The sequence below is a fragment of the Solanum verrucosum genome, unplaced genomic scaffold (genome assembly GCF_900185275.1).
Source record: "Solanum verrucosum unplaced genomic scaffold, falcon-dt-bn FXZP01000278.1, whole genome shotgun sequence".
In the NCBI taxonomy this organism is placed as follows: domain Eukaryota; kingdom Viridiplantae; phylum Streptophyta; class Magnoliopsida; order Solanales; family Solanaceae; genus Solanum; species Solanum verrucosum.
The window spans coordinates 6,689,054-6,707,756 of NW_026020332.1; the positions used below are offsets into that span (position 1 = coordinate 6,689,054).

The 18,703-nt window shown below is 36.1% G+C and overlaps 1 protein-coding gene and 2 pseudogenes across 2 annotated transcripts in view; all 3 read left to right on the forward strand.

Annotated features, from left to right (window-relative positions):
• The first annotated feature begins 2,965 nt into the window (after positions 1–2,965).
• LOC125836737 (uncharacterized) lies at positions 2,966–5,544 on the forward strand (annotated as a pseudogene).
• Positions 5,545–5,685: 141 nt separating this feature from the next.
• Positions 5,686–6,693, forward strand: LOC125836738 (uncharacterized; annotated as a pseudogene).
• Positions 6,694–14,650: 7,957 nt separating this feature from the next.
• Positions 14,651–18,703, forward strand: part of LOC125836613 (protein FLX-like 2) — a 167,233-nt gene continuing 163,180 nt past the window's right edge. Inside the window, exons 1-4 of one of the 2 annotated variants that reach the window (XM_049515805.1) lie at positions 14,651–14,910; positions 16,101–16,683; positions 18,011–18,156; positions 18,253–18,353. In XM_049515805.1, the coding sequence (XP_049371762.1) occupies positions 16,121–16,683; positions 18,011–18,156; positions 18,253–18,353 (810 nt within the window). In that variant the 5' untranslated portion in view covers positions 14,651–14,910; positions 16,101–16,120. The remainder of the gene's footprint in view (positions 14,911–16,100; positions 16,684–18,010; positions 18,157–18,252; positions 18,354–18,703) is intronic. The other variant, XM_049515806.1, reaches the window with a different exon arrangement.

Sequence of the window (18,703 nt, forward strand, 5' to 3'; positions counted from 1 at the left end):
ATTAAATATTAATGTTATATGGTCATTGGGCCAAGTGGGAGAATGTAAGAATTATTATTAATTATTTCTTACTTATGGCCCAAGTTTACTTGTAACCCAAGTAATACCATAAATAATATTTAATAAGGAATAGATCTCGTCCGTACATTGGTTACTTGATGGATGTACCAGATTAAGTCATAACCTCTATAAATTGGTCCTCCATTCACCCATTAGGGTTACCACATATTCTCTACAATAATTTCATTGCTGACGGTTGTGGTAATGTAAAGTTAGGGCAAGGAGGTAAAAACCAATTTACAACTAATGCTTTCGCTCCTTTCTGTGATGATGTCTTCCGCATCATGTATGTTCCCCTAACAATCTCTACGTAAGATTATCGTGTTCAAGATTCTGAAAGTATTTAATATTACATTAATAGCTTATTTAGCTAAGTTTTTGAGAAGTCAAAAATATTTTTAACATTGTTTGTGAAGTGTTCCTTCAAACTTTTAGAGAGAAAATAAGTGATTTTAAATAATAGCAAAAAAATATATTTAAAAGCTAGAAATATTAGCTTTTTCTCAAAAGCACTTTTAGCATATTTGTTAAACATAAATTACTGCTTTAATATTTGAAAATGTTTTTTTTTTCTCAAATTGATTAGTCAAATATAAGCGACTACTCTAAAAAAGAAATAATACTTTTTCAAATAATACTTCAAAATATATTTTCCAAAGTAAGTAAATTTTAGAAGTTTGTCAAATCGGCTATCACTAAAAGTTTGCAATTTTTTTTTAGTTTAGAATGCATAATGACATTGTCGCTTCTCCTCTTCTTATTCCACTTTAGGTTTTTTTGGGCTTAAATGTTATTTTGATTTAAAAATATTTGAAATAAGTTGATTCAACAAGCTAAGGTCTTTTTCTTTACAAGTCACACATGTCAACCAGACAACAACATAGAAAAGCATAAAAGGAGCTATAAGCCTTCATGCTCAAACAAACATGACAATGACACAAATAGGTAAAACTCCTAACTATAGCTCTAATATAAGAGAATATATAACACAAAATAATGCAACTGCGATAAAATAAGCTGGGAGATTAAAGAGAATCAAGCATTATTATTAGCAACCAAACGGAAATTAAAAAACATGAAACTTCTCAATAATACTTAAACCTAATTACTAATTGATTTATCCCCTAATTCTGAATAAAAAGGTTCAAAATTGAAAAATTAAAAAGGGGTAGAACTGGTAGCCTAAATGTTGAACAAAGATGTCTATGATGTGATTAGATTGAAATTTTTATCTGTTCATGCCAGTAGTATTTTTAACTGCATCGGCTGCCCCTTGTGCCGTGGCCTTTATTTGGTTTGATATGTTTTTGTTTAAGATGTTGTAATTATAGATGACGAAACTCATTTGGTGTTTGATACCTGTAAATTTATAAGTTAAAAATACTTGATCACATTAAAATATGATTCAACGGCCCTCAAGACTAGGAGGAAGTTGCATCTTGCTAGCAATTCCTTGTGTGGCTAAATTAATATTGTATGAAAATTTCCAATACCTGACTTATAAGAAATGTTATAAATGACTCTCATTCTTTTCGTTAAGGGTGTGCATAATTTGGTAAAAAAAATTGGTTCAAATAAAAAATTTGAAATAAATCAACTAAACAAAATGATAATTGTTTGAATTTAGTTGGTTTAGTAAAAAAAACTATACTATTTGGGATTTCAAACTTATATTATTTTATTGTCTATTTTCATATTCTGGCTTGTTTATGACTTTTGAATAATGAATTGGATACTTATACGTCTTGTAGGGTCACATAACGGATTGAAGGTTTGACATTATCACGACTTAAGTACTATTCTAAATATTCAACACCAAAATTATTTTGCCACGCTACTTTCATATATTGGTAAGGAGACGTAGTTATGAAGGATATGTGAAGTAATTAGGTCTTTTAACTTCAGCAAATTTGAGGTAAATTTGTGATAAATGAAATAATTTGTAGGGATTAAAAATTACGACTTGATTGTCTTGCTGACTTTGTGAATACTTGTGATTTTGGCCTAATATTTGTGACTCCATCCAAACACAATTTTTAACTATTACTAGTTATGAAAACTCCGTGCTATGCATGCCTAATATTTGTTCATAAATTTATTTTTTAAAGGTATTAGTTAAATTATATGAAATCATCTCATTAAGCGTAAAATAAATACTTGATAAATATTATTAATATTTTTAAATTTTAAGTGGTATTGATTAAATGATTTTAATTTTTTTTCTTTGAAATAAAATAAATTATAATATATATTTGTGTAGTAGTAAATTATAACGACCCGCTAGGTCGTTTTGAGAACTAGGACTCTTTTGACTTTTCCCGAAACTTTTGAATGGGAAATTTTAAATTATTCAGTAACTACGAGTAATTAGTTGATGAATATTTAGCAAATAATTAATATAGTTAATAGTTAGTGGGCCAAGACCATAACCACTTCATTTAATACCATTTACCCTTGACCCATATAATTAAAATAGATTAGTGGGGTTTATTTTAGAAAAGAAAGTAAAGGAGCAGTAACTGACCTGTGCGGCGGTCGAACATAGAACAGAGAGGAACAAAGTGCTCCAGGTAAGGGTTATTTATCATTCTCATCGGGAAAGGAAATTGTTGATTTGAGATGTATCATTAATTGTTATAAATATTTTGGTACAAGGAAATTAAAATAAGTGTGCAGGTATCTACTAAAGTAATAGTAATCTTCTCGCCTGGTTAAAATTTAAGAACCATAGGTTGTATGTTTGGTTGTATAGGTATAGGCCACCGTCATCTATTATTAAATTGTGAAAGGTATAAGCCATTATTATTAGTTAGACAGTTGTTGTTGGAAAGGAATTGGAATGACAATTTGGGTGCAATTGATTTTAAAAGAATAAGGTATTAGTTGAGTGGATAATCATGCCACAATGACGGCTAAATGTTTGAGGGTATATAATAAGGGAATTATGGGATAATTATTAGAGAGGATTATGGTGTTATATCAACAATTTGATGGAATCATGACTTTACTCTTGGTTTCTGTGATGTCCGTAGCTTCAGTATGCAAGGAAATTCTTTAATATACATTTAGTTCTTAATATCATTTGGGTACTGTCATATTCCTTTATGTGTTACGGTTATTTATCCAAAACAGAAGTACAATAGTATGAATGTTTATGTACTCGTTTACTTATGAATAATGCAAAATTTATAGATTGGGAACGTTTGGAAGTTTTACGAAAGGAAAGGGTGAAATCTTGAGGATTCGTGACACGTGTTTGGCATTCAAGGTATGTTAAGACTTTTAAACTTCATTGAAGGACATTTTCCTAATTAAAGATTTAAAATCGGAATAGACAATGGGTAAGGGCGAAATATGGGGGTCTCGTACCAATGGTGTGACGGGCATTGGTACGAGTACCGGTGTTATAAAGGGAAAGTTTATTACTATAGAATGTGGATTTTAATCCGAGAATGCCAAAGCATATGGGCATTAGCTGATATAATATTGACTGATTATTTTGTGTGATTTTGTTCTTATTTGAACCCGTATACTTGTGATGGTTGAGGTGGTTATGTATTATGCTGATATTTGATTGATTGAGATGCATCATCATCCCCTTTATTTGAGATTATATTGTGCACATGCATTGACATGAGATTGAGTATAAGTTGGGCACGTGGAGATCGTCTGTGCTGGGGATGGTGAGATGTTAAGATTATATTTTGGGCACGTGGAGATCGTCCGTGCGGAAATTGTTTGATTTTATGATAGTGCGTTGAGATTGTTCGCACAGACACGTGGAGATCGTCCGTGTCGGTATATGGACCTCGCGAGTCCCCCATGGGTCATGAACTCTCGATGCATTTTCGAAGAGTATCAAGTATATACAGTTGAAAAAGTACATGGCATTCTGAGGCATAGCATTTCATGGTGTAACATTGCACTGCATCTCATTACATCATTCATTATTGTTGATTACGTGTTTTATTGGTGTTTGTACATTATGTGAAGTTTGTTTATCCTTATTTTGATGAAACTTGACTGGTAAGCGTACTATAGACTTGTATAAGTAAAAGACTTATTTTTATTAATTAAACTCCTGTCACTACTTTTTCGTTGTCGGTCTATGAGATATACTGGGTACACGTGGTTTCGTACTCATACTACACTTGTTGCACTCTTTTGTGGTGCAGATTCGATTCCGAGTACGAGTACATCTCGTGGAGCTTTTTGAGTCCGAACTTGGAGTAACTTGGAGTTGTGGTGAGCTGTTTGGCTGTTCCGTGGCCCACACCTCCGTCTACCTTTTATTTATTCTGTTATTTTAGTATTCAGACAGAATATCCCTTATGTTTGGATGTGTCATTTAGTTTTAAACTTGCATCATATTTAGAGGCTCTTGTACTTATGACACAATTTCTTGGGTAGTATTTTAGCTTTCCGCATTTCATATTTATAAGGAAATTAGAGTTGGAAATTTTACTTGTTGTTTACCTTTTACCTCATTAGTTAATCATAATTGGTAAATATGTTGGGTTGGCTTACCTATTCGTTGGGAACATAGGTGCCATCGCGACTTGTGAATTTGGGTCGTGACAATTTTGGTATTAGAGTTGTAGGTTCACTGGTCTCACGAGTACAAGAGCAATGTCTAGTAGAGTCTTACGGATCGGTGTGATGACGTCCATACCTATCTTCGAAAGGCTATAGGACATTTAGGAAAATTTCTATTCTTTCATTCATTATCGTGCACACTTTACCTTGTTGAAATTCTAATCTTTATATCTCATTCTCTCAGATAGTTAGGACTCGTACATCTGCAAGTGGTGATCATGAACCTATTCATGCGCCTGCTTCTGGGAGCACTATCCGAGGTAAAGGCAGGGGACGAGGTCGAGGTCGAGGTCGGGGTAGGGGTCGTATTGTAGCATCCGTTGAAGGACAAGTACCATTAGCTACCCAGGGTCGTGATAGACAGTACCTCCTGATGCATATGTTATTCATGGGGATGTGCAGGATCGTGTGGAGGGGGATGGACCAACTCAGGCTCCACCCAATATTATTGCCACCCCAGTGCTTCAAGATACCTTGACTCGTATGTTAGGACTTCTAGAGGGGATGTCTCAGGTGGGAACTTTGCATGTCACCTCTGATGCTTCGCAGACTCGTGTTGGAGGTCAGACTCCAGATCCGATGGTTGCTCCAGATTCTCAGACTCCCAGGACTCAGCTAGCTGCTGTTGTAGCTCCCCGTTTAGATAGTACGGAATTTCCAGGTATTGCATCACACCTGGCGAGCAGGCCTTCCATGACCATTGATGAACAAACGATGTTTGAGAGGTTCAGACTAATGAATCCTCCGACTTATACTGGTGACTTAACTGAGGATGTATATGAATTTATAGTTAGTTGTCATGAGAGGTTGCATAATCTTGGATTAGTGGAGTCTCATGGAGTTGACTACACAGTGTTTCAGATGACTGGCTCAGCCAAGCAGTGGTAGAGGGATTATATTAGTAGTAGGCCAGCTGGATCCCCTCCACTATCATGGACTCAGTTTACTCAGGTATTTCTAGCCAAGTTTGTTCCACGCAGTGAGAGGGAGCGTAAGAGGGCCGAGTTCGAGGGTTTGCAGCAAAAAGGTATGTCAGTCGCAGAGTATGAGGGTAAATTCCATGCCTTGGCTAGGCATGCTTCGATGATACTTCCCACAGAGGCTGAGAGAGTGAGAATGTTTGTTAAGGGGCTGATTATTCCGATTCGTCTGGGAGTTTCTCAGGTTACTACTTCTGGTGTGTCATTCCAGAAGGTGGTAGATGCTGCTAAGGAGTTGGAGATGATTCGACGTGAGGGATTTGAGCAGCGTGAAGGTGATTATGGTGGGGCTCTGCCTAGGAGTCAAGGTTACTTAGGGAGAGGTTATCACTCTCAGCCTAGCAGACTCATTCATGCTGCTATACCAGCGTCTGAGGCTGGTTACGCTGGGCATAGTTCTTCGAGTTGGGTGCATACTTCACCGGGTTCATCTTCTAGACCTGTAGGTCGTGGAGGACATTCTAGTCATTCAGGTTCCTCTCATCAGTCTACGTCTCGTAAAGGTTATTTTGAGTGTGGTGATATGGGACACTTTGTGAGAGATTGCCCTAGGACCAGACGTGATGGCTAGCATCAGGGTTCTCAGGCTTTGACTTCCAAGGCTGCACAACCTCCAACTAAGGGAGGTGTACAGAGTGGCAGAGGTGGTTCTCATTCAGGTAGAGGTAGTTCTTCTTTTGGTCGAGGTAGTGGTCGTGGAGGTTCACAATATGAGGGCGGTCGTTCTCACTGTTATGCTTTTCCGGGTAGGCCAGAGGCTAAGGCTTCAGATGTTGTTATCACAGGTATTATTCCGATTTGTCATCGACCAGCTACTGTATTATTTGATCCAGGCTCTACTTATTCTTATGTGTCCACATATTTTACTTCGAGTCTGGATATAGTATGTGAGTCTCTTGATTTGCCGGTACATGTTTCTACTCCTATCGGGGATTCTGTAATGGTAGATCAGGTGTATCGTTTATGTATAGTTACCTTGATGGGATATGACACTCATGCAGATTTAAAGGTCTTAGATATGGTAGATTTTGATGTGATTCTTGGTATGGATTGGTAATCTCCTTATCACGCAATTTTAAATTGTCATGCCAAGACAGTTACATTAGTTATGCCTGGAATTCCTATAGTAGAATGGAGAGGTTCTCTTAGTCACCCTCCTAAAGGGGTGATATCAATTCTTAAGGCTCGTCACTTGGTAGAGAGAGGATGTTTGGCTTACTTTGCGCACATTCGAGATACTAGTGTTGAGACTCTTATGCTTGAGTCTATTCCAGTGGTGAGTGAATTTTCGGAGGTATTTCCGACAGACTTATCAAGTCTCCCACCTGATCGTGATATTGATCTTTGTATTGATATAGAGCCAGACACTCAACCTATTTCCATTCCTCCTTATCGTATGGCACCAGCTGAATTGAAAGAGTTGAAAGAGCAGTTGCAGGATTTGTTGAGCAAGGGTTTTATTAGACCGAGTGTATCTCTTTGGGGTGCTCCAGTGTTGTTTTTGAAGAAGAAAGATGGATCTATGCGTATGTGTATTGACTATCGACAGTTGAACAAGGTAACCATCAGAAATAAGTACCCGATACCTCATATTGATGATTTATTTGATCAGTTGCAGGGTGCTTCTGTTTTCTCCAAGATTGACTTGAGATCCGGCTACCATCAGCTGAAGGTTAGGGCAGAGGATATCCCTAAGACAACTTTTCGAACACGTTATGGCCATTACAAATTTTTGGTAATGTCTTTCGGATTGACCAATGCCCTAGCAGCTTTTATGGACTTGATGAATGGAGTGTTCAGACCGTACTTGGATTCCTTTGTTATTGTCTTCATAGATGATATATTGATATACTCCCGTAGTAAGGAGGAACATGAGCATCATTTGAGGATTGTGCTTGGGATTCTGAAGGAGAAGAAGCTCTATGCAAAGTTTTCAAAGTGTGAGTTTTGGCTTAGTTCAGTTGCATTCTTGGGACATGTAGTGTCCAAGGAAGGTATTATGGTGGATCCTAAGAAGATTGAGGCAGTTCGAGATTGGGTCAGACCTGCTTCAGTTACTGAGATTCGGAGTTTCTTAGGCCTTGCAGGTTATTATCGACAGCTTGTAGAAGGGTTCTCATCCATTGCATCCCCATTAACTAGATTGACCAAAAAAAAAGTGGTTTTCCAGTGGTCTGATGAATGTGAGGTGAGTTTTCAAAAGCTTAAAACTTTATTGACTACTACTCCGATTTTAACCCTACCTGTGGAGGGAGAGGGTTTTGTTGTATATTGTGATGCTTCTCGAATCGGTCTTGGTTGTGTATTGATGCAGAAGGGGAAGGTGATAGCTTATGCTTCGAGGCAATTGAAGGTTCATGAGAAGAACTATTCTATTCATGATTTGGAGTTGGCGGCTGTTGTGTTTGCATTGAAAATTTGGAGGCATTATCTTTATGGTGTGCATTGTGAGGTGTTCACGGATCATCGTAATCTCCAGTATATATTCGATCAGAGGGATCTCAATTTGAGGCAGCGGAGATGGTTGGAGTTGCTCAAAGACTACGGCATGACTATTCTTTATCATCCAGGCAAGGCGAATGTAGTAGCAGATGCCTTGAGTCGAAAGGCAGTAAGTATGGGTAGTCTAGCCATGTTACAGGTTGGCGAACGTCCCTTAGCTAGGGATGTTCAATCCTTGGCCAATAGCTTTGTGAGGCTTGATATTTCAGAATCTGGTAAGGTTTTGGCTTATGTGGAGGCTAGGTCTTTCTTGTTGGAGCAGATTAGGACTCAACAGTTTAATGATGTTGATTTATGTAAGATTCAAGACAAGGTGTCAAAAGGAGAAGCAAAAGATGCAATTCTTGATAGTGAGGGAGTTTTGAGGATAAAAGGTCGTATTTGTGTTCCTCGGACGTGTGATTTAACTAGACTGATCATGGATGAGGCCTATTGTTCGAGGTACTCTATATATCCGGGGGCTACTAAGATGTATCGTGACTTGAAGCAGCATTATTGGTGGTGTCGTATGAAGAGGGACATAGTAGATTTTGTATCTCAATGTTTGAATTGTCAGCAAGTGAAGTATGAACACCAAAAGCCTGGAGGTGTGACCCAGAGGATGCCCATACCTGATTGGAAGTGGGAGCGCATTGCTATGGACTTTGTGGTAGGATTGCCACGTACCTTGGGTAAGTTTGATGTTATATGGGTAATCGTGGATCGACTGACTAAGTCTGCACACTTCGTACCAGTTCAGACTACCTATAATTCAGAAAAGTTAGCCAAGATCTATATTCGAGAGATAGTTCGTTTGCATAGAGTTCCCATTTCTATTATTTCCGATCGTGGCACACAATTTACATCTCATTTCTGGCGGTCTATGCAGAATGAGTTGGGCACTCAGGTGGATCTTAGTACAGCCTTTCATCCTCAGACTGATGGTCAGTCAGAACGGACTATTCAGGTTCTTGAGGACATGTTGCAGGAGTGTGTGATTGACTTTGGTGGTCATTGGGATCAGTTCTTGTCATTAGCGGAGTTTGCTTACAATAATAGTTACCATTCAAGCATTGAGATGACACCATTTGAGGCTTTGTATGGTAGGAGATGTCGATCTCCAGTTGGTTGGTTTGATGCATTTGAGGTTAGACCGTGGGGTACAGATTTGCTGAGGGAGTCCTTGGACAAGGTCAAGTTGATCCAAGATAGACTTCTCATGGCTCAGAGTAGGCAAAAGAGTTATGCAGATCGGAAGGTTCGTGATTTAGAGTTTATGGTTGGAGAGAGGGTTTTATTGAAGGTTTTACCCATGAAGGGTGTGATGAGATTTGGAAGGAAGGGCAAGTTGAGCCCAAGGTATATTGGCCCTTTCGAGATTGTGGAGAATATTGGTGAGGTGGCGTATCAGTTAGCTTTGCCATCTGGTTTGTCGGGTGTTCATCCGATATTTCATATTTCGATGTTGAAAAAGTATCATCAGGGTGGTGCCCATGTGATTCAATGGGATTCAGTGTTACTTGATCAGAATTTGACTTTTGAGGAGGAGTCGATAACTATTTTGGATAGGCAAATTCGAAAGTTAAGGTCGAAAGAGATTGCTTCAGTAAAGGTTCAATAGAAGCATCGTCCAGTGGAGGAGGCTACATGGGAGATCGAGTCAGACATGAAGAGTAGATATCCTCAGCTTTTTGAGCGTTCAGGTGAGTTCTTTTCTTTTTCCGTTCGAGGACGAACATTTGTTTAAGTGGTAGGTGATGTAATGACCTGCTAGGTCGTTTTGAGAACTAGGACTATTTTGACTTTTCCCGAAACTTTTGAATGGGAAATTTTAAATTATTCAATAACTACGAGTAATTAGTTGATGAATATTTAGCAAATAATTAATACAGTTAATAGTTAGTGTGCCAAGACCATAACCACTTCATTTAATACCATTTACCCTTGACCCATATAATTAAAATAGATTAGTGAGGTTTATTTTAGAAAAGAAAGTAAAGGAGCAGTAACTGACCTGTGCGGCGGTCGAACATAGAACAGAGAGGAACAAAGTGCTCCAGGTAAGGGTTATTTATCATTCTCATCGGGAAAGGAAATTGTTGATTTGAGATGTATCATTAATTGTTATAAATATTTTGGTACAAGGAAATTAAAATAAGTGTGCAGGTATCTACTGAAGTAGTAGTAATCTTCTCGTCTGGTTAAAATTTAAGAACCATAGGTTGTATGTTTGGTTGTATAGGTATAGGCCACCGTCATCTATTATTAAATTGTAAAAGGTATATGCCATAATTATTAGTTAGACAGTTGTTGTTGGAAAGGAATTGGAATGACAATTTGGGTGCAATTGATTTTAAAAGAATAAGGTGTTAGTTGAGTGGATCATCATGCCACAATGACGGCTAAATGTTTGAGGGTATATAATAAGAGAATTATGGGGTAATTATTAGAGAGGATTATTGTGTTATATCAACAATTTGATGGAATCATGACTTTACTCTTGATTTTTGTGATGTCCGTAGCTTCAGTATGCAAGGAAATTCTTTAATATACATTTAGTTCTTAATATCATTTGGGTACTGTCATATTCCTTTATGTGTTACGGTTATTTATCCAAAACAGAAGTACAATAGTATGAATGTTTATGTACTCATTTACTTATGAATAATGCAAAATTTATAGATTGGGAACGTTTGGAAGTTTTACGAAAGGAAAGGGTGAAATCTTGAGGATTCGTGACACGTGTTTGGCATTCAAGGTATGTTAAGACTTTTAGACTTCATTGAAGGACATTTTCCTAATTAAAGATTTAAAATAGGAATAGACAATGGGTAAGGGCGAAAGATGGGGGTCTCGTACCAATAGTGTGACGGGCATTGGTACGAGTACCGGTGTTATAAAGGGAAAGTTTATTACTATAGAATGTGGATTTTAATTCGAGAATGCCAAAGCATATGGGCATTAGCTGATATATTATTGACTGATTATTTTGTGTGATTTTGTTCTTATTTGAACCCGTATACTTGTGATGGTTGAGGTGGTTATGTATTATGCTGATATTTGATTGATTGAGATGCATCATCATCCTCTTTATTTGAGATTATATTGTGCACATGCATTGACATGAGATTGAGTATAAGTTGGGCACGTGGAGATCGTCCGTGCTGGGGATGGTGAAATGTTAAGATTATATTTTGGGCACGTGGAGATCGTCCGTGCGGAAATTGTTTGATTTTATGATAGTGCGTTGAGATTGTTCGCACAGACACGTGGAGATCGTCCGTGTCGGTATATGGACCTCGCGAGTCCCCCATGGGTCATGAACTCTCGATGTATTTCCGAGGAGTATTATGTATATACAGTTGAGAAAGTACTTGGCTTTCTGAGGCATATCATTTCATGGTGTAACATTGCACTGCATCTCATTACATCATTCATTATTGTTGATTACGTGTTTTATTGGTGGTTGTACATTATGTGAAGTTTGTTTATCCTTATTTTGATAAAACTTGACTGGTAAGCGTACTATAGACTTGTATAAGTAAAAGACTTATTTTTATTAATTAAACTCCTGTCACTACTTCTTCGTTGTCGGTCTATGAGATATACTGGGTACACGTGGTTTCGTACTCATACTACACTTGTTGCACTCTTTTGTGGTGCAGATTCGATTCCGAGTACGAGCACATCTCGTGGAGCTTTTTGAGTCCGAGCTTGGAGTATCTTGGAGTTGTGGTGAGCTGCTTGGCTGTTCCGTGGCCTACACCTCCGTCTACCTTTTATTTATTCTATTATTTTAGTATTCAGACAGAATATCCCTTATGTTTGGATGTGTCATTTAGTTTTAGACTTGCATCATATTTAGAGGCTCTTGTACTTATGACACAATTTCTTGGGTAGTATTTTAGCTTTCCGCATTTCATATTTATAAGGAAATTAGTTGGAAATTTTACTCATTGTTTACCTTTTACCTCATTAGTTAATCATAATTGGTAAATATGTTGGGTTGGCTTACCTATTCGTTGGGAACATAGGTGCCATCGCGACTTGTGAATTTGGGTTGCGACATAAATCATCTCATATTTTTTTTGCGTAGATGGCCATAATTAAAATATTTTTCATCATCGATCATTGATCTTTTATTGATATTTAAAATAATGCTATAACTAAAGATAGCTAAAACCTGTCTCATAATTTCGAAAAAACTATACACTAATAAAATTAAAGTAATAATAATAATAATAATAATAATAATAATTTTTATCTCTTTTTTTCAAAATTACCCTTGTTAAAGCACACATATCGACAAATTATACAAATTTGCTTTAACTTGAAACTCTCTCTTATATAATAAAATAAAAGTAATAAATCAATATCTCTTAAATTCCCCTAATAATTGTACCACTGAAGGCGATAATAGATAATAACTCTATCCGAATTTATGAGGTAAAAAAGAATTGAGATCCATTTGATGGCCTCGACATGTTTTATAAGGCAAGGGAAAAGTGCACTAGCGTCCACTTTTTGTTTTGGATCATTATAAGACTTAATAGTTTATTTAGTTAAATTTTTGAGAAGTTAAAAATATTTTAATTTTGTTATTGAAGTGTTTCTTCGAGCTTTTAGAGAGAAAATAAGTGTTTTTGAATAATAATAAAAATAAATAAATCAAGAGCTAAAAATATTAGCTTTTTCTCAAAAACACTTTTAGGATACTTGTCAAACATAAATTACTGTTTTAGTCTTTGAATTATTATTATTTTTTAAATAAAAATTGAACACAAACAATTATTCTCAAAAAGAAAATTAATACGTTTTTCGAAAAGTATTTCTAAAGAAATATATTTTTCAAAGTAAGCAAATTTTAGAAGTTGATCAAATTAGCTATTACTAAAAAAAATGAGTTTAGAAAGCATAATGACATTGTCACTTCTCCTCTTCTTATTTCGTTTAGCTTTTTTTGCGCTTAAATACTATTTTGACTTTAAAACACTTAAAATAAATCAATTCAAAAAGTTCTTTTCTTTTTCTCTTTTTATGTGTACAAAAAATATTCAGTGAATGAAAATGCATCAATTTCAAACTTAATTTCATTTAATTTTAACTATGAACAATTTAATCAATAATAATTGAAAATTCAAAATTATTCCACAGTTCGAATTCTATGATTCAAAATTTTAAGATAATGTGTGTTGGTGTAATATACCATAGACACAATAAATTATAGCTAAAATAAAATGAACAAAAACGAATAAATTAAATCTTTAGGATGGGGCACGAATGTCTCGCTCTCTTTAGGGGGATTCAAGCCCACTGCGGCATAATCTACACCAATCCAACAATATCACTCTTGACTTGTCCCCTCCAGGATACAACATTCCAACAACGTCATCGTACAACTCAAGCAACTCAATTAGTTGAAGAGTCCAAAACTCCACAAAATAACACCTTTCTTGGGTTATCCGGATTACTCAATTATAAAATTCATTGGATATTTCTTAAGGCACAAAAGAAAAAGATAAAATCAATTGATTCTATAATTTCAAGAATTTTGAAATACTTATATCTGGTACGATAGACTGCTCCTTCTTAAATCACATGTCTTCATTTCGAGTATTGGGTATAAAAAAATCTTTGATAAAAAAGACTACTCCTAAATGAACCCCACTCAACACGATCTAAATTAGTCGAACTAAATGATACAACAGTAGGACTGTTCAAAATCGAACCATAACTGATAAGCCAACCGCAAAATTGACTTATTGGTTTATTGATATTGGATCATCGGATTGACAGTTGGTGAACAAGTTAAAAAATTGTAGTTACATGTTTATCGGTGCATGTGTGAATTGCTCAATTTATTTATTGGGTGAACCGTTATTCCGTTAAGAATTATCATAGTTATATTTTTGTTAAATATATATTTATGTGCACATACCCTCAAAATTTAGACTTTCACGTGTCTCACTGGGATTTATAATTACTAAATTACCAGCTTAAGTATGGCTAGAATTAATTTTTTATTTGATGGGAGATCAATATATTAGTGAATGAAAATGAAAGAAGGAAGGTGGAGCCAATACACTGTCCGATAATTGTCTATTAATTCCTAATCAGCTTATCCGATACCAAACCAACCAATAATCTATTGGTTGACTAGTAAATTACTCCTTCTGTCCCAGTTTATGTGACTTACTTTTATTTTTAGTCAATCTAAAAAAGAATAACACATTTCTATATTAAGTAACAATTTGACTATAAAATGTCTATTTTACCCTTAATGAAATGATTTACAGCCACACAAATTTCTATCATTCATTTTGGACCACAAATTTTAAAAGTCTTCCTTTCTTTCTTAAACTCCGTGTCGAGTTAAAGTACCTCACATAAAATAGAACGGAAGGAGTAGTATATTTGAAATCCGATATCCAATAAATCAAACCGTCAAAGCATAATTATACATCGGAACTGTCGAATAAGCAGCCTTACAAAGTCTTTGCGGGGTTGCACCGTGGAATTAAGCTTTATTATTTGAAGTTGTTCTAATTACAGTTTAGTCCCTGGTTCGCCCTTTCAGAGGTAAATCGAAGAAAATAAATTCTCAGTTAGACCTAGTTCTTCTCTGAGCTTAGCTAACTATAGCTTTATCTTCTTCGTTTCTTCGAGATTTCTACCGAACCTATTCGTTTATCTTCTCTCTTAGCACTCACTCCAAAAGCCCCAATTGTTTAGATTGTTCCGATTCGAAAGGGAAGGTGAAGCCCTAATTGAAGCAAGTTCAATTTGTTCAAAGGTAATCTAATGCTGATCCTCAACCCTTGTTATTGAACAATATTTGGTTTATGTAATGTACAACTTTTTGGTGTATTATGTTAATTTGGCTATCCAGTTATGTTTAGTTTAGCTATTGAAAAGTTTGGTTGTAGTTATCATTTACCATTATTAGCTGTCTGGTGCCATTTGAATTGTGAATTATGCTGCACTCATTGATGCCTTTGTTACAGTAAAAAATCTGGTGCATTTGGGGATAAATTTGGGTGAAAAATCAGGTGCATTTGAGTGTGTTCTGGTGGACTCATTGATACAGCGAAGTGTGTTTTTTTGGTAATCAAAGGAAAGACATGAAGATAGAAGTTCTCTACAAAATTAGGGCATGGGGTTTATTGACAAAAGCTTGGATATTTTGAGTAATTTTATTAGCTTCAGTTTTGATGAGTGTTTTTGACAGTGAATAGTCTTTACAGGTTATTGAGAATATCTATTAAGAGTGATACATTAAGGACCAAAATAAAGTATCCCCATGCATTAAGGTTATTTTGATTTGAACAAATTATCAAGGAAGTGTAAAGACTGTGGTTGAGTTAGTTGTCTTGTATGAAAGCAATGCTTATCAATCTGACAACTTGGGATGTTGTGTTTTGCTATTCACATCCAAGGTTCCTTAATGTCTTTGAATAGTGGAGTATCTTTGGATGGTTGATTAAACTAATTGTCCTCAGCCTTATATACTATGAAACTTGGAGGTATAAAGATGGTTTTCTCCTGGAAATAGGAAAGGTTTATGAGAAATCAAAGTTGCATATGATTTTTGTGGCATAATTTTCTTAAATCATAGGAATGTAATAATTTGACTCGGAGAATTGTCTGCTTGGCCTTTTGAAGTGAAGGGGATGTAGCATTTTGACTATTGGAATTTTGGCGTTTGAGTTTTTGATCTGCTAATAGGTCAGAAAATGGAGGGGCAAGCTACTTGATTTTGAAAAAAGTAAGAACAAATGCAATGTCAATCCCTAGAGGAACTTTCGATTCCAAATGCTCCATCATTTTTTTTCTTTGAAACCATGTGGCAATGCTACTTCTCTTTTGCTGCATTCTATCATCTCCAACGTATCCTGTGAAACAAGTTTTATGTTTCTTGATTTTATTTGAGGTACTCTTTTGGATGCCTTCTATATGTTAAGTGATTGTACTTCTTGTTTACAGGTTCCTGGTACAATCTCTCAATGGGAAGCAAAGGTCGAGGGCCACCTCCCAACATTAGGCGTCCACCTCCTGGACCCGGCATGATGTATCCTGATTCTTTTGGTCCTCCTATGCACAACCCACCACCAGGTGATTTCCCTCCTTTTGACAGGCTACCTCCTCCAGAGATTTTGGAACATAAGATTGGCGCACAACATCTTGAGATGCAAAAACTTACTACAGAAAATCAGAGGCTTGCTGCCACCCATGTAACTTTGAGGCGAGATTTAGCTGCTGCACAACATGAGCTACAAATGTTGCATGTTCAGATAGAAGCAGTCAAGGCCAACAGGGAACAAGAGACTAAAGGCCTTAACGATAAAATTTCTAGGATAGAGGCTGAACTTCAAGCTACCGAATCTATCAAAAAAGAATTGCCGCAAGCACAAGGGGAAGCTCGCACTTTGTTTGCAGCAAGGCAGGAACTTGTTACTAAAATACAAATGCTGACTCAGGATCTTCAAAGGGCTCACACGGATGTGCTACATATTCCTCGTTTGCTGGCTGATTTGGAGAGCCTAAAAAAGGAGTATCAGCAGTGCCGGTAATTCTCTGGTAACTCTCTTTTTTATTGGGATGAAATGCAACTTAACAAGAAAGGGTCTTCTGACGTAATTAGAGTAATGGATGCTCAGAACCTGAAAGGAAAAGTTACCCTTTGTGCTAAGATACATTCATAGTACACTCTCCTTTAGAAACCTTTTAGTGTACACCAATGGTTACTTCCTTCGAAAATTCGACAATGTATATAGTTGTATTAGTATGCGTCTTTTTTCAAAAGTAATGCTCTATGACTCTCTTCTGGGTCTAAATATCTTTAAAGATTAGCAACTTCCAATTAATATGCAGGTTGATTTAGGGACTTCCATTTTTTTTTAAAAAAAAAACATCTAAAGCCGTCCATTTTCTGTCTGTTAGTTGTGAACTTGTATATATTTTCTTGAAACTGGTAAGTTGTGATATTATAGATAAAAACAGCCAGGCACTAAGACAGTGCTTCTGAATTACTCCCTCCATTTCAATTTGTTTGGCTTGATTCGGAGTACAAGGGTCAAACTAACTAATTTTCGGTGTGAATTCGGACATAGAATCTTCAATTCTTTGGAAATAAAACTTACATATTAGAAACTACATAAAATGTACTATAAGTCGCAATAGCTAATAATTCAAAATATTTGAAAAAAATGGGGTCAAAGAAAAAATTCTTTGATTGTCCAAATAGAAATCGTAACTTAGACAAACAAATTGGAACGGAAGGAGTACATAAACATTATATACAATGGATAATTGCTCTCTCTCCCATGACCTGCTTCACTCCTCCCATCCAGCCCGTTGTGATATGGCTTGCTAGATTTGCACCTTCTATTTTCAGCGCCAAAGCTAATATGAGTAATTTTATCCACTTGTGCTGTGAATTGGTTCTAATACTAGTTTCCCTCAACGGATCATGGTTCTGATTTACCCATAGGTTTTTCCTCTTACCAAGCCCACATCATAATCATTGATAAGATTCCCTCCACTAAATTGGAATAGAATTGTTCCAGTTGAAAGAAGTGACAAACAAGTCACGATGAGGCGAGTATCTGTAGACTGTAGAATCAAATGGATATATGGAGAAATTGTGCAGATCTCTCACTGTAGTGGTTGCTACACAAATTTGATTTTAAAGGATTTTACTCAGTATGTGGGCTAGTTCATTTTGAATTTATAGTAGGTATTTGAGGTTAAATCATTTAGGAAACACTTCAAGGATGTCATACTCATAACTTATAAGCATTGGAGAGGAGAGAGGAAGTAATGTTTGGTAAGGCTTTTCAATGAGTGCTAACTTCTTGTTAACGATGTTTGGTTTCCTGTAAATCGGTTGACAGGACTACCTATGAGTTTGAGAGGAAGTTATACAGTGATCATCTTGAATCTCTTCAAGTGATGGAGAAGAACTACATGACTATGTCCAGAGAGGTGGAAAAGCTTAGGGCAGAGTTAACGAACACTTCTAACTCTGACAGACAAACAGGTAGCACATCTGTTTAATCACTTCTCTTTTTTTTTTGTAATGGCCATAGTAGTTGCTGAAAATTTTAGTATTACATTTGTTGTAATATATATGTAGGTGGACCTTATGGTGGTTCAACTGGATACAATGAGAATGATGCCACTAATAATTATGCTACTGGGCAAAACATCTATGCAGATGGCTATGGAATTTATCAGGTTTTAATCTGTTATTCTTCATGTATTCGTTAGTTCTACAATGAATCCCTCTTAATTGAGGAAATTGAAAAGTTTTATGTGGTTTTAAATGCTACCTTTTTATGCTTCAAGTTCTCTAAATTATATTCGTCAAAATTGAGCTGGTAGATATTGGTACTATGCGTGTGATCTTTGTGTTCTCTTTTTGAGAAAAACTATAAGTTTGAAGATACAAAGAATGGGAAAACAGGGGAAAAACAAAACAAAAGAAGGGGAATAATTGTGAAGTGAAATTTGAATACTTTGTTTACCTACATGGATTTTGACTCTTAATTCCTGGGTGAACCTTTCCTCTTAACATTGGTAACTCT